This window comes from Xiphophorus hellerii, chromosome 20 (assembly GCF_003331165.1).
Source record: "Xiphophorus hellerii strain 12219 chromosome 20, Xiphophorus_hellerii-4.1, whole genome shotgun sequence".
Classification (NCBI taxonomy): Eukaryota; Metazoa; Chordata; class Actinopteri; order Cyprinodontiformes; family Poeciliidae; genus Xiphophorus; species Xiphophorus hellerii.
Window position 1 is genome coordinate 21419742 of NC_045691.1, and position 14735 is coordinate 21434476.

The 14735-nt window shown below is 41.9% G+C and overlaps 1 protein-coding gene across 1 annotated transcript in view; it reads right to left on the reverse strand.

The window, feature by feature from the left end:
* rassf5 (Ras association domain family member 5) overlaps positions 1 to 13983 on the reverse strand; it is a 40305-nt gene extending 26322 nt beyond the window's left edge. Inside the window, exon 1 of the mRNA XM_032548927.1 lies at positions 13033 to 13983. Coding sequence (XP_032404818.1) covers positions 13033 to 13828 — 796 coding nt within the window. The 5' untranslated portion in view covers positions 13829 to 13983. The remainder of the gene's footprint in view (positions 1 to 13032) is intronic.
* Positions 13984 to 14735: the final 752 nt, after the last annotated feature.

Here is a 14735-nt window from a genome sequence, read left to right on the forward strand (position 1 = left end):
AAGAAAATGTCCTAACCCCTTGAACTTATACACAAAGGAGTGCCTAATATTGAATTGGAAAGAAAAATATTTTTTCTTTCAACCCTTTATAGAAGTTTTTACCAGCTTTGCTCGTCTAGAGACTGAAGTGTTAGCCTGTTCTTTGCAAAATGGTCAGTCAGACTGGATGCAGACCATCTTTGAACAGCTATTTTCAAGAAGTTCCACAGATTTGCAATTGGATTTAGATCTAGGTTTTTTTACTAGGCCATTTTAAAACATCATTATGCAGCTCTGACTGTACGTTTAGGGTCATGGTTCTACTAAAAGACCAGGTTTCCAGCCACTACGAGGAGAAACATCCCCACAGCATGCGGCTGCCACCATCATATTTCAAAGCGGCTTGTGACGATCTGTAAACACGGCTTCTCCTGGCACTGGCTTTCTTCTAGCCTCTGTCTCATAAAGAAAGAGATTTGTGAACTCCATGAGTTGTCATGTCAACAGGATCTCTGCAGCTCCTCCAGATTTACCATTCGCCTCTAGGATGCATCTGCAATTTTTTGCTCCTCTTGCCAGGTCTGTAGGTTTAGGTGGAGAGCCATCTCTCAGCAGGCTTTGAGATGTGCCGTGATCTTTTCATTTTCAAATGATTGAACATTTGAAAATGAAACACCCTTTCCTAAAGGGTGATTGAACACCCTTTAGGCATCTGCGAGATGCCTAAAGGGTGATATACAATTTTATAATGTAAAAGTGCTTGAAACTTCTCCACAACTCCCTTCCCTGACCTGTCTGCTGTGTTCCTTCCTCTTCATGATGCTGTTTGCTCGCTCAGGCCTTCACAGAACAGCTGGATTTATACTGAGATGAAACTACACACTAATATATACAATAATTGACTGATATCTGAAGGCAATTAGCTGTACTAGGTTTTATTTATGCATATAAGGAAAAGGTGGTGGAATATCAATGCACATTACTTGTTTTCAGATTTTTCTTTCATTTTCCATCCACTTTGCAATAACTTATTTTGCACTAGAATACTGTAAAGGTACCTGTGATGGCCAAATCCATGGCCACACTCTGATGTCGGTAACTCTTTTTATGCACAGTTCATTTTTCATACAAACACAACACTTTAGTTTCAATAAAAACATTTATTAGTTGATTTGAATGCATTTGTTCTATTTGTTAGCGCGCACATTTAGTTAACATATGTATTTATATCAACTTAAAATTAATTTGGTTTGCTTAAGATTAATTCTGTTTGTTTTTCCCTCCGGTACTTACCTGCCTTGGAGTTACCAGACAGAGGATGGGGGCCAGGGCTCAGCAGGCTTACATGCTGATTGGACTGAACCACTAGTTCCTGCTGGCAGGGGGATTTGTAGTTTCTTTCTTTAGATAAGTTTTGTATTTAAGTAAATATTAGTATTTAAAGTTTAATATTTTTGATTTTCAGTTTTGGGTCTTTAGTTTAGCCAAACTTAGCTGTACTGTTATTTGTTTTGTGTTATTTGTAATTGTATTCTGTTTAGTTACCCCTATTGTGTCTTAATTGGTCTGATCAGCCAGTATATAAACCCCTGTGTGTCATTTCTTTGTTAGGTCAGTTATGTTTGTTTGTACAGCCAGTTTGTTTACATTTTTTGCCTGAGTTCAGTTTTGTTTCTTTGACCTCTTTTATGAGCTCAGTTTATCTCTTGTTATTTATAATCTTTGGGTTAAAATAAAAAACCCTATTTTTCTAATATGTCCTGTGACTCCTCCTGTTTTTAACTCGGTCCATCACATGTGGTGTCAGAAGTGAGGATTTTGAGTTGAGGAGGCAGGATTTTTTTTCTATTTTTTGATTTTTGTGAGTAATTTTTTTTTTTACTAACCCCCTCCAACAAATTTTTGAGCCATGCAGAATGGTGTGCGCCCAAGAAAAGGAAACAAGGTTGAGACCAAAGAGGTTTCCCAGCAGTCAGAGAGGGAGGAAATGGAAGGAGGAGCTTCAGCAGCAGCTGGAGACACTGAGCATGATGAGACCAGAGAACCAACTCTGCATGATATTGCTGGAATTCTTCAGGCCTTCATGGGACAACAGGAAGTTCGGGAGAAAAAGCAGAGAGAGGTTTCTGCACAGCAAGAACAGCGCTTCAAGTGTTTGCAACACCAGTTTCGGCTTTTGCAAATGGAAATGCATGCCAGGACAACCCCGCCCCCTGAGCCCACATCAATTGATCCACAGCCTGTTGAAATTCAAACTGATCATCAGATTCAAGCAACATCTCAACCTGAGGATTCAGCTTCCAGCTCAATAGGTCAGTCTGTGCACATTCATCATCCTAAATTGGAAAAATTAACTGTTGAAGATGATATTGAACACTTTCTGACCACTTTTGAGAGAATTGCAGCTGCTTATCGTTGGCCAAAGTTGGACTGGATTTTTCATCTCATTCCTCTTCTGACGGGTAAGGCTCGCAGCGCCTATGTTAACATGGATGTGGATGATTCCCTGGAATATGAAAAGGTAAAAGCTGCCATTTTACAAAAATATGATCTAAATCCAGAAACGTACCGGCAAAGATTTCGCTGCCTTGATAGTCTTGATGAGAGTCCAAAGGAATTGTATTCAAGACTCAAAGAACTTTATGAGAAGTGGATTCAGCCTAAAGATAAAACTGTGAAACAAGTTGGTGAATTGATTATTCTGGAACAATTTTTGAGAATGCTGTGTCCTGAGCTTCAGGTCTGGATCAAGGAGCACAATCCAAAGTCTGCTGCAGAAGCTGCTACTCTGGCGGATGTGTTTGTAGCTGCCAGAAGTAGGAGTCAGCCATGGAGCAACAGTGCATGGAGAGCTGCTAAAGACTCACTTCGGCTACAACCCTCTCAACCTCATCAAAAGTTAGCAACAGGTGTGGGTAAGCCTTTTTTAAGAGAAAATCAGCCTTTCAAGACAGGAAAAAGACCACCAGTGTGTTACCTCTGTGGACAAGAAGGTCACACCAAGCCCATGTGCCCCAAGAATCAAAGTAAGCTAACTCAAATGTGTTTTGTGCCTCACCAGAATATGGGTATTAAACCTGAAATAAAGCAGTCAAATAAAATCATCCTAGTGAAGATTGCTGGACATGAAATGAATGCTTTAATAGATACTGGCAGCACACAGACTCTAGTGCACAAGAACCATGTGCCAACTAATTGTATATGCCCTTCTGAAACAATATCAGTTTGCTGTATACATGGTGATGAGAAATCATACCCCACTGCTGATATGTTTGTTGAGGTGCAGGGGGCTCCCTATTTGTTGAAGGTTGGGGTAGCTGATAACCTACCCTATCCTGTAGTTCTTGGGGAGGATCTGCCTGTTATTTATGATTTATTGAGGGATGTGCAGAGCTGTAATGTGGCTGTAACCAGGTCCCAAGCTAAAAATCAAGATGAGCATTTTGCAACACTCAGTGCTTTACCCTTTTTTGAGGCTGAGCTGCAGACAGAACCTGGGAAATCACGGAAGCCACGCAGTCAAAGAAGGCGGGAGAAATTTCAACATGCACTGGGTGAGACTTCAGTTGAAGTGGCTCCAGATATGCCACTGGGTTTTTCAATACCCACAAACATCAGACAAATGCAGCAGAATGATCCAACTTTGTCTGCCCTGTTGCTGAAGGCTAGGGGGGAGGCCTCTGTAGGGTCTGACACAAATAAAGAGCAGTATATACTGCAGGATGGCATTTTATACCATCAACATGGCCAGTTTAAGCAGTTAGTTGTCCCTAAGGAGGCTCGTGAGACAGTGCTGACTTTGGGACACTCTATTCCCTGGGCTGGCCACCTTGGGAAGTATAAGACCACTGCTCGCATTAAGCGGTATTTTTTCTGGCCTGGTTTGAGATCAGATGTTGCTTTATTTTGCAGAAGCTGCCCTGAGTGTCAGAAAACCTCAATTAGAGTCCCTACCAAAGCACCACTTCAACCCCTGCCCATCATTGGCACACCTTTTCTACGTCTTGGGATGGACATAGTTGGCCCTGTGGAAAAAAGTAAATCTGGAAATCGCTTTATGCTAGTCATTACAGACTATGCGACCAGATATCCTGAAGTTTTTCCATTAAAGACTGTTAAAGCAAAACATGTAGCTTCCTCACTGATTCAACTTTTCTCAAGGGTTGGATTTCCACAGGAAATTCTAACTGATCAAGGCACTAACTTTATGTCCACACTATTGAAACAGGTCTACAAGCTGTTGGGCATCAGGAGCATGAGGACGACACCATACCACCCACAGACGGATGGCCTGACGGAGCGTTTTAATCAAACTTTAAAACAAATGCTTCGTAAGTTTGTTAATGATACAGGCTCTGATTGGGATCAGTGGTTGCCATACCTCCTTTTTGCCTACAGGGAGGTTCCTCAGGCTTCCACAGGTTTCTCCCCATTTGAGCTCCTTTATGGCCATGATGTGAGGGGCCCTCTGACCCTGCTGAGAGATGCATGGGAGGGAGACCAAAGTAAAGAGGATCCTGTTAATATTATTTCATTTGTCCTCCATATGAGGGATAAACTGCAGCAGATGAGTGAGTTAGCTCAGAGTCACATGGCAGCTGCACAGAAATATCAAAAGGTTTGGTTTGATAAAAAAGCTCGCCACAGAAGTTTTGTTTCTGGTCAAAAGGTTTTGGTTATGTTGCCAACTTCTGACAGCAAGTTGCTTGCAAAGTGGCAGGGACCCTTTGAAGTACTGAGGAAAACTGGACCTACTACCTACCAAGTCTCCACACCAGGTTTCCAACGAGGGAGTCGAGTGCTCCATGTTAATCTTCTCAAGGAGTGGGTTCCACGGAAGGAGAATGAAACAGAAGTGTTGCTTATTCACAGAGTGGATGAGGAGGAAGAAGTTAATGACTATTTGCCTTCAGTAACATCCTCTGTGCTGGACCTAAGCCATCTCACCAGTGAGCAACAGTCTCAGGTAACACCTCTTATTACTTCTGACATATTTCAAGAGTGCCCAGGTCGCACCACTCTGGTGGAGCACAGCATTGTTCTAAAACCGGATGCTGTTATAAAGCGTATGAGTTACAGGATACCAGAACGCTTCCGGGTGGAGCTGAAGGAGGAGATGGACCTCATGCTGTCTTTAGGAATCATTCAATCTTCAACAAGTGAGTGGTGTAACCCAGTTGTTTTGGTTCCGAAAAAGGATGGCAAAATAAGATTTTGCATCGACTTCAGGTACCTCAACTCCATATCAAAATTTGACTCCTACCCAATGCCACGTATTGATGACCTCATTGAGCACCTGGGGGAAGCAAGATATTTAACAACTATTGATCTGTCTAAAGGCTACTGGCAGGTGCCTCTCACCAAACAGTCCCAGGAGCTGACAGCATTCCGCACCCCTTGGGGATTGTTTGAGTTCACAGTCCTGCCATTTGGTCTGCATGGGGCCCCAGCAACATTTCAAAGACTAATGGATCAGGTACTCTGTGGGCTCTCAGCATTCACCTGTGCATACCTTGATGATGTTGTGGTTTTTAGTAGAACCTGGGAAGAGCATGTTGACCATCTAAAGGAGGTCCTGGATCGGCTGCGTTCTGCAGGCCTTACCATCAACCCAGCAAAGTGTGCTCTTGCTAAGACAGAAATACAGTATCTTGGGTTCACTATTGGAGGTGGCATTCTTAAACCTCAAGTTGATAAAATCAATGCTATAGCATCCTGTCCGCTCCCACAAACCAGGAAACAGCTACGATCTTTTCTAGGCATGGCTGCATTCTACCACAGATTCATCCCCAATTTCTCAGCTAGAGCAGCATCTCTAACAGACATGACGGGTTCCAGAAGTCCCACCAAAATTCAGTGGACAGCAGATGCCGTTGCAGCTTTTAAGGACATTAGCCAATCCCTGAGTAAAAATCCAGTTTTGCATTCACCAGATTTTACAAAAGACTTTTTGTTGCAAACTGATGCTTCTGAAAGGGGTCTTGGGGCAGTGCTTCTGCAGGGACCACCAGAGGACCAACATCCAGTTGCCTACATCAGCTGCAAGCTGCTGCCAAGAGAGAGAAGATATGCAACTGTGGAGAAGGAAGCCTTGGCTATTAAATGGGCCCTTGACTCATTTAAATATTATTTGCTCGGAAGAGAATTCACCCTTCAGACTGATCATAGAGCCCTCCAATGGCTAGAAAGGATGAAGGACACTAATGGGAGAATCACCAGATGGTATCTTGCTATGCAGCCATTTCGGTTTAAGGTTCACTACATCCCCGGCAAAGACAACACCACTGCTGATTACCTTTCTCGGTGCCAGAGTGAAGACCAGGAAGTGGGGGAGTGTGTGATGGCCAAATCCATGGCCACACTCTGATGTCGGTAACTCTTTTTATGCACAGTTCATTTTTCATACAAACACAACACTTTAGTTTCAATAAAAACATTTATTAGTTGATTTGAATGCATTTGTTCTATTTGTTAGCGCGCACATTTAGTTAACATATGTATTTATATCAACTTAAAATTAATTTGGTTTGCTTAAGATTAATTCTGTTTGTTTTTCCCTCCGGTACTTACCTGCCTTGGAGTTACCAGACAGAGGATGGGGGCCAGGGCTCAGCAGGCTTACATGCTGATTGGACTGAACCACTAGTTCCTGCTGGCAGGGGGATTTGTAGTTTCTTTCTTTAGATAAGTTTTGTATTTAAGTAAATATTAGTATTTAAAGTTTAATATTTTTGATTTTCAGTTTTGGGTCTTTAGTTTAGCCAAACTTAGCTGTACTGTTATTTGTTTTGTGTTATTTGTAATTGTATTCTGTTTAGTTACCCCTATTGTGTCTTAATTGGTCTGATCAGCCAGTATATAAACCCCTGTGTGTCATTTCTTTGTTAGGTCAGTTATGTTTGTTTGTACAGCCAGTTTGTTTACATTTTTTGCCTGAGTTCAGTTTTGTTTCTTTGACCTCTTTTATGAGCTCAGTTTATCTCTTGTTATTTATAATCTTTGGGTTAAAATAAAAAACCCTATTTTTCTAATATGTCCTGTGACTCCTCCTGTTTTTAACTCGGTCCATCACAGTACCATAAATGCAAACGTAAAACACAGTAGAATAATCATGTAGCTGATTTTGACAGACATATTAGCTCTGATGGAAAGTTTAGGCTGAAATGTGTGTTGTCTTCCAGTTTCTCTAGACGTGAGGGTTACGTGCCATTTTAACACCTCCCCTCCACCCATATTTCCCTTCGAGTGGGGATTTCTGAGCGTGAAACGGTCGAGCAGGTTCTTGATTCAAGACCCACTCTGTGTAAATCACACTGAAAACTCCCTGAAGAGATATCTGGAAAGTATACAAGAGGCAGAGAACCATGAAGGATCTGCAGCAGTGTGTGAGCTTGCTATGCGGTGATGTTAAATTTAGAGTGTTGTTTGAGATTTCATGTATTTCATGATTTCAAATTCCAACATGTCTCAGATAACGTATAATAGGTATTGATAGTTGCTGTAACATATTGTCTATTTGCACTGTGAACAACAAATACAAAACTCCACTGGCTTTTCAATTTGCAAGGGAAAATGGCTAAACTGGGAGTGATGGTATTCCAAGATCTCAGTTCCAACTTGTGAGGTAAATGGAACATACTCGAATATTTAACTTAAAATCCAATTTGTCTGCATCAAAACTAACTATTAAACTCAATACTATGCAAAACCAATATGAGTTTCCATGTGATGCCCAAAAATACAATCTTATTTAGTTTTTCTAATTGTTAGCCGGGTCAATGTGCAAAAAAAAGAGCAAACTGCACAGGTTTTAGTAGCCGTAACTGTAATACAGCTAAGTTGGTTGTGAAGTGATTCCACTAAACTCCTAATTGAAAGACACTAAACATACAATTTTCCTTACCACAAAACATTAGCTATCAACATCTTCATATTAGCAAAAGTCTATGTGGCAGTGGGATATTTTTTTTTATTAATAATGGAAATATTAATAAAAATATGAGGCTTCAATTTGTTTTGGTGCAGCAGATTTTGGTGCAGTGAACTGAAGTAATTTTGGTCATTGCTTACAAAGTTTGCTGTCTGCTGTTTTCAGCTGAAAAAATATGAAATGGTTCAGAAAGAACACTTTTAGGCACAGACTGTGTGACCATGATGGAAAAGCACTTGAAATACTTTTGCAGTCTGGAATGTTGTTAAATATGGTTATTGTCCATCTGACATTAGTGAAAAATATATATAATCATGCTTAATTATCCACGAACAAACTCTTAATGCATGTTTTAAGACATAACTGATCATTACATGTCTTCCTCTTCCGCTTGGGTGCTAAACCCCGTTGTTAACCAATGGGTTTCAAATAGCTACTGCTTAAAATGTAGCTGTGTAGAAGCATGAGACCGAACAAAGGAGACCACCAAAACCAGGAGTCAAAGCTCTGGATCTACAACAGTATGAGAGTCTGAAAACATTAAATCACATATTAATCTGACATCTGACTGTAATCCTAACGACTCTATTCCTGGGATTTAATCCTAGACATGAGACATTCAGAGCTGGGATTATAGTGGCTGCCATTCCCAGACCATTCCCACTTAAGTCTCCAAGATGACAAGAATCAACAAATTAAATCAAGGAAACACACTTATGTTAAATGAAATTTAAGATGACATTTAATATGACATCTAAAATGAAATAACCCAGATAAAGAGTTTTTATATTAATGAATTTTTACACGTTTTATGTGAGCTGTGTGTATGTACTGTGTGCAAACCATTAAACATTAGACTTTAATGCATTTTAAAAAACACCAACTAAGTGTCTACATAAATGTAGCATGTAAATGTATTTCAGTGGCAGTGGGTGGAAGCTGGTATATCTGGAGAGAACCCATGCTTGGACTAGGACCACCTGTAAACTCCATGCATAAATGTTTCTGCTCAAGATTCAAACCAAGGACTTTCTTGCTGCAAGGCAACAGCTGATATTTCACAAGAGTCCAAAATGTGGCCCAAATGGAGATGAAAAACACAACTGATGGAACTGGGGTGTAATGAACAATTTTCAAAAAAATTATATACAATTAAATACAACTCTACATCAAATTTTAGTATTTTTATGACTATAAATCATCAGCATATAATGTTCACAAAGGTAGACGTCACAACTGTGTGCAAATAGCTAAAATCCACCAGTACATTAAAGACCTTCTGTAAAGACATATAACTGCCTATTTTGATACTTCGGATGCCAAATATAAATTAATATCCATTAATACGCACAGTGGAAACCGTCTCAGTGCTACAAGAAAAATGAATGACCCTCCTGGATTGGCTGCTTTGCAAACGCCAGCTAATAATGTGTTAACTAGCACTGAGCCGAGATGTTTCAGCTTAAGTTTCCGGGAGTAGGTGGATTATTTCTGCAGGAGTCCACTGTGCTTAAAAACCAAGAGAAATAGCTTATTGCTTTGAGTGGAAAAAATTTTCTTGCATTGTTTCAAGAAAAAACAATGCACAAAAAACAATGACTGATGACTGGGGTCTGTGAGTTTGCTCATGTTCTGTTCAGTTTATAGAGTTGAAAAGCTTCTCTTCAGCATAAGTCTGCCTGCCTATTGACTCATCAACAGATTATGGCCGCTAAACTTATAGGGTTGAGTGAGCTATGCTTCATTTTCTGCCCAGTTACAGTCAAATTAAAACACATTTTTTGTTCACTGCCTGTCTTGTGTTTTTGAAGTGGGAACGCTATATCACCCGTGACACTCTCATCTAACTGTCAAGATGAGGAATGAAAATAAAACCTAAAAAAGCTAAACCCACAAAGATGAAAGGCGGCAGTGGAGTCAGATGACAAGGCTGGGCGAAGACGTTAGACTGACAGATTCCTCTGGAGGGCAAGGCCACAGGAGTCCCAGTGGGACCAGCTTCTATAGGCTTCATCTGCAAGCAGACTGCAGCAAACTGAAGGAGGGCGATAAATCCGAGAAGTGCCGACGGAGCAAAGCAACCAAAACAAAGACGCAGAATAATTTTTATGGCTACAAATCTCCGTCTCTCGTCCCCTGTTATTTGATGGGAGTAGAGGAAAGGCAATTATATGTCCATGTGTGCTGCTGCTATTTTGACACATTTGTTTGCTTTTCTTTTCTGAGCATACCCCGAAAGGACCGACTTTGTACTGTTGCCCTCAGGACTCTGCAGAATTCTCACCTCTGATAGCATCACAGAGAAGCAAGCAGAGGTTCATTGGCAGCTGGCAACAAAGCACGGCTGCTGTGCCTTCCACAAGCTTTCATCCCCGTGAAGGTTTTTTCATGTTGTGTCAGATCCCAACAATATACTTTGAACAATTCACTGCCTTCCTGCTACTCTGTCATAAAGCCCAGATTTGTTGAGTGAACGACTAGTAACTCACTGTTTGAGAAGTTGAGACCTTGGGATATTGTTTTATGCTCTAATCCAGCTGTAAACATCTCTACAGTGCACCATCACTGGCCTGTCTGCTGTGTTCATTGGTCTTAATAATGCTGCTTGTTACCTAATGGTCTATGCCAGCACAAAATATCACAAATATTTCACCATCACTGTATCAGTGTGTGCAATATTCACATAGCAAATTATTGATTGGAGCGCAGTAATTGTTGGCTACTGTATTCCAGGAGTTATTAACTTGCATTTTACATGCTAATTCAATATTTAGCCAAGTGAATAGAGCTGAATAATGCCCACACTAGACGCTAATGACACAGCCAAAAATGCTAAACGTCACAGAGTGATGCAACCACAGATGAGACAGAGATGAATGGAGAAAATGGGAGTATGTGGCAACTAACAGTGTCATCATAATACTTATCAATATTATCGCCAACACAACATTTTCTAACAACGTCCAGACCTACACTGGTCTCTGTCAAAGATCTGAGGACTTCACAGGACAGACGTATTTTTTATGGAGAGTAAATTACACACAACCAGACTTTTTACCCCCTCAGTATCCAGTCAAATTATCCAGAGTCCTGCAAATCGCCTCATGATTTGACTCAGGTGCGTTGAAACAGAGTGCCGGTGTCATAAACAGCCAATAAAATTCACTCTAGCTTGCGGTTTCAACCAGAGAAAATGTGAATACTGCTACAAGGATTTGTAACTTCTTTGATCCACAAAGAAAGAAGTTCTTAGAAACTGTGTGTCCGTCCGTGTCTCCCTCTGTGTGGTAAATGCTCCAGTAATCTCTGCTTTTGCTTCAGTGAGCTCCTGCTGATAGCCCACTAAATCAGACAGCTCCGCAGTGCTGGACCAACTCATGCTCTTTTCTTCCATCCCGCATCCACGTTAAGTCTCTCCTCTCGCAGATCCTTTGTCTCTCTCCATTCCCATCACGTTAGCAACACTTTTTCAGAGAATCTAACTTCTCCTTTTTTTTTCCACTGATTCATTATCTGTTCCCTTCTCCACTCCCTTCTTTCATCATTTTCAATCAGTCCACCGTTTGGTTTATCCCACGCTGCTCTGCAGACGCAGCCTCCCTGTCACAGATAGTTGCTGACACAATGCTTGCTCAGCAACCACACATTTACACACAGACATTCACATATACAGTACATGGGTGGCGTGAAGCTCACAAAGGTTGCTGGTGTTAAGTTAAGTGTTTGCGGCAAAACAGCGGCCGCTGTGTTTGCCTGTAAACATGTAAAGTCATGACCAGGTCAAATTAGCCTGGCTAAACCTTTCTTTGTCCCACACAGAGATTAAGCGGTGACCTGACTTTCTACAAAACAAGTCAAATAAGTCAGGGTTTCCCCCTTTATGAGTGGGTTTTTAAATGACAATCAATGTGTGTTAATTTATCAGATGGGGGGTTTCCTGGCATTTCAATTCATTTCTTAAAAATGGTTACTTTGTTTCAGAAAATAGGAGTCCAAATAAAATGAAAGGTGATTTTTATTTTTTAAAATGCTATCACCTTTCAGATTGTCCATTACAGTCAGAAAACTAAACCCCAACATATCATTAGGCCTGATGTTTTCTTGCAGCAAACCAAAGCTGCAGAAAACGTCGCTTTGCAGCATTTTGTTGTTGCAACATGAATTCCAGTCTCTGTCCTCCAGTTTCTTTCTGGTGAGAGTGGAAACACTGGGAGGCAAAGCTGGCTGGACAAGATAAAGGGATTTACGCAGAAGGATTCTGGTTCAGTCTGAGGAGTAATATTGGATATATCCATACAAAATACACTTATCGACATGCTCCATTTTTTGAGTATAAGCAGAGTCGACCCAAGGCACAAAACCTAAGCTGCAGCTCAGTGAATCTCCTCCTACCCCAGCCCAGATGGGGCCCCCAAAAAGTGCTTTGACTGCTGAAGTCAGAGCTTTAAATTTGTTGTTAGGCTTGGACGAGATTATACGTATACTTATATGTATATATAATTCCTCCTTAAATCATAAATCCTTAATGTAGGATTTAAATAAATGAAATCACAAGGTCTGAATGAGAATATAAACATAAAGACATTGAAAATAGCACATTAAAATAGATGGGAACAAGACATTACGGCCAAAACGTGGCCAAGTTTGGTCATGTATATAAGCAACATTTCTCAAATGTTCTTAACTTTTATTGAGCAAGCTTCAAGCATAAATTGCCACGCATTCCAATCTTTTCTCAACCATCAGAGCTGTGCAAAGTTCAAAGGGCAAATTTCCTGGAAATCACTTGTGCTCTATCAAAGACATATTTTGTGGACAATAACAGTAGAATAATAAGAATAAGTTGTGACACGAGCAAGACACAACTGTGTGCTGTTATATGTTTAATAGAAGAATGTGAATCAGCATTGAACTTAAATCTAATCCCATGCGAATCTGGACCGCCTCTGTCGCCAAACATCAGTAGAAATCAGTCTGTCATCTTGCCCTGGATGCCCTTCACTCATAAAATTCTATACTGAACCAGATAGAACTTTTTTGTTTTCAATATCAACACACAATGCATATTTAGGAACCACGTGTAACTAAAATAGTCTTCAGTCATTATAAACGGCTTCACTTACTTTGACACTTGAGTCCCTGCGCTGTGATCTGTCTGCTGCAGGCGTCACACCAGTCCTGCTTCACTGGCTTGGTCTCGAACCGGTGTCCTTCACCTCTCTCTGCCCTCACTCGGGGGTCCATCTCTCGGGGGAAGATGGACCAGGCCTCCCTGCGGTGAGGCTCGGTGCGGGCCAGCTTCACCACCCCAGTCTTGCCCTGAGTGAGCCGCTCCAGCGGCAGCCCGCGGCGCTCTCCGGGCGGCGAGACCGCGGATGAATTGCTCTGTTGTCCGCTGTGACCGTCTCCATTCCGGGAGCCCCGTCTCCCGTGCGACGCGTCCCGGTGCCGGTGTGCTCTTCTCGGTCTGTTAGTCGTACCGCTTGGCATGGCGCAGACTCCAGGCTCCTTCAGCGATCCCCCCCTGCGACAACTCGTGTTTTGGTTTGGGTCACACCTCATGTAGCCATTGGTGATGTGCCCGGCCATCCCTCGGGCAACGCTGCCGCAGCTGCCCACCTCTCCATCCTGCGTGGGGCTACGTGGCGCTTGGAGGCCGGCTGAGGCACCGCATCCTCCGGCGGGCATCATCCCTCCAGCTGGTCCTGGACTCCGTAAAGGATGAGTTCGCAACTCCTCTTCAGCAGCGTCCGAGCCGCTCTCCGCACCGCTCCTGGCGAGCATCATCTTCTCCCAGGACGACCTCCTCGGCAGCGTGATTTTCTTCTTGGTGCCGGACAGTTTGAAGAGCAGGATCGGCGGTTCCGAGTCCAGTCTGTGTGGACCGGGCTGCTGCCCCACCACGCTCACGGACGCCATTACGCCGCGCTCCCCGTAATGATTGTGTGTTTGGCTGCTGGGAGTGTGTAGGTACTTGGCAGCAGAGTGTTTTCAGTCCGTGCGCTGAATGTAAACTCAGCTCCCGCCAGTGACAAATCTGTTGTAGTGACGCGGGGGATCAGGAGCATTAAATGCCGGGAGCGCGCCCCAGTTCGGAGAGACGGGAGCGCGCTCTCGCTCACAGGTTCACGCTGAGGTTTTCACTAGAGAGCAGGAAACTTTCAGAGAAATCAACTCTGCTAGACCATTTGGTTTGTGCTTTTGCCTCTTTTAACCCCCAGACAAAACAAGCAGAAATACTGAATTACTTCCTAATACTGAAAGTAGAAGTTGTCCTCCCCGAGTTAACACTTTATCATTTTAAACTAAAGCTACAAATAATGTCTAAAAATGTCCGAAGAAATTAGGAGCCAGAAATAGTTTGCGTAATTCTAACTCACCTAAAACAAGAGAGGCTTGGTCAGATTTTTAATTATTGAAAATTTTAGTGTATATATGTATATGATTTATTTATTCACTTGGCTCATGGTTCACATGCACAACAACAAATAAAAATGTATAATATACATAATGGTCAGGTTTCATACATATAAAATCTTCAGCAATCTTTTTCAGCCAAACTGGCTGAGTCAACTTGGTTCAGATGCTGCCGCCATAAATGATCAAACCCAAATTATGAGCCCAGTCCTGCCAGAAAACCCAATCAGACCAGGCCCAACGTAACATCAGAGGGAAGAAGCCAGACAAAAAAAGGTCATCATGGTCAAAGGATGTAATGATATGCTCAGTTAAAATGAAGCAGAATGAACTCAGAATGAAAAACTATACTGGAAAAACACAAAATACATGGTACAAGCAGAATATAGTACTTTATAGATTCAGGAGT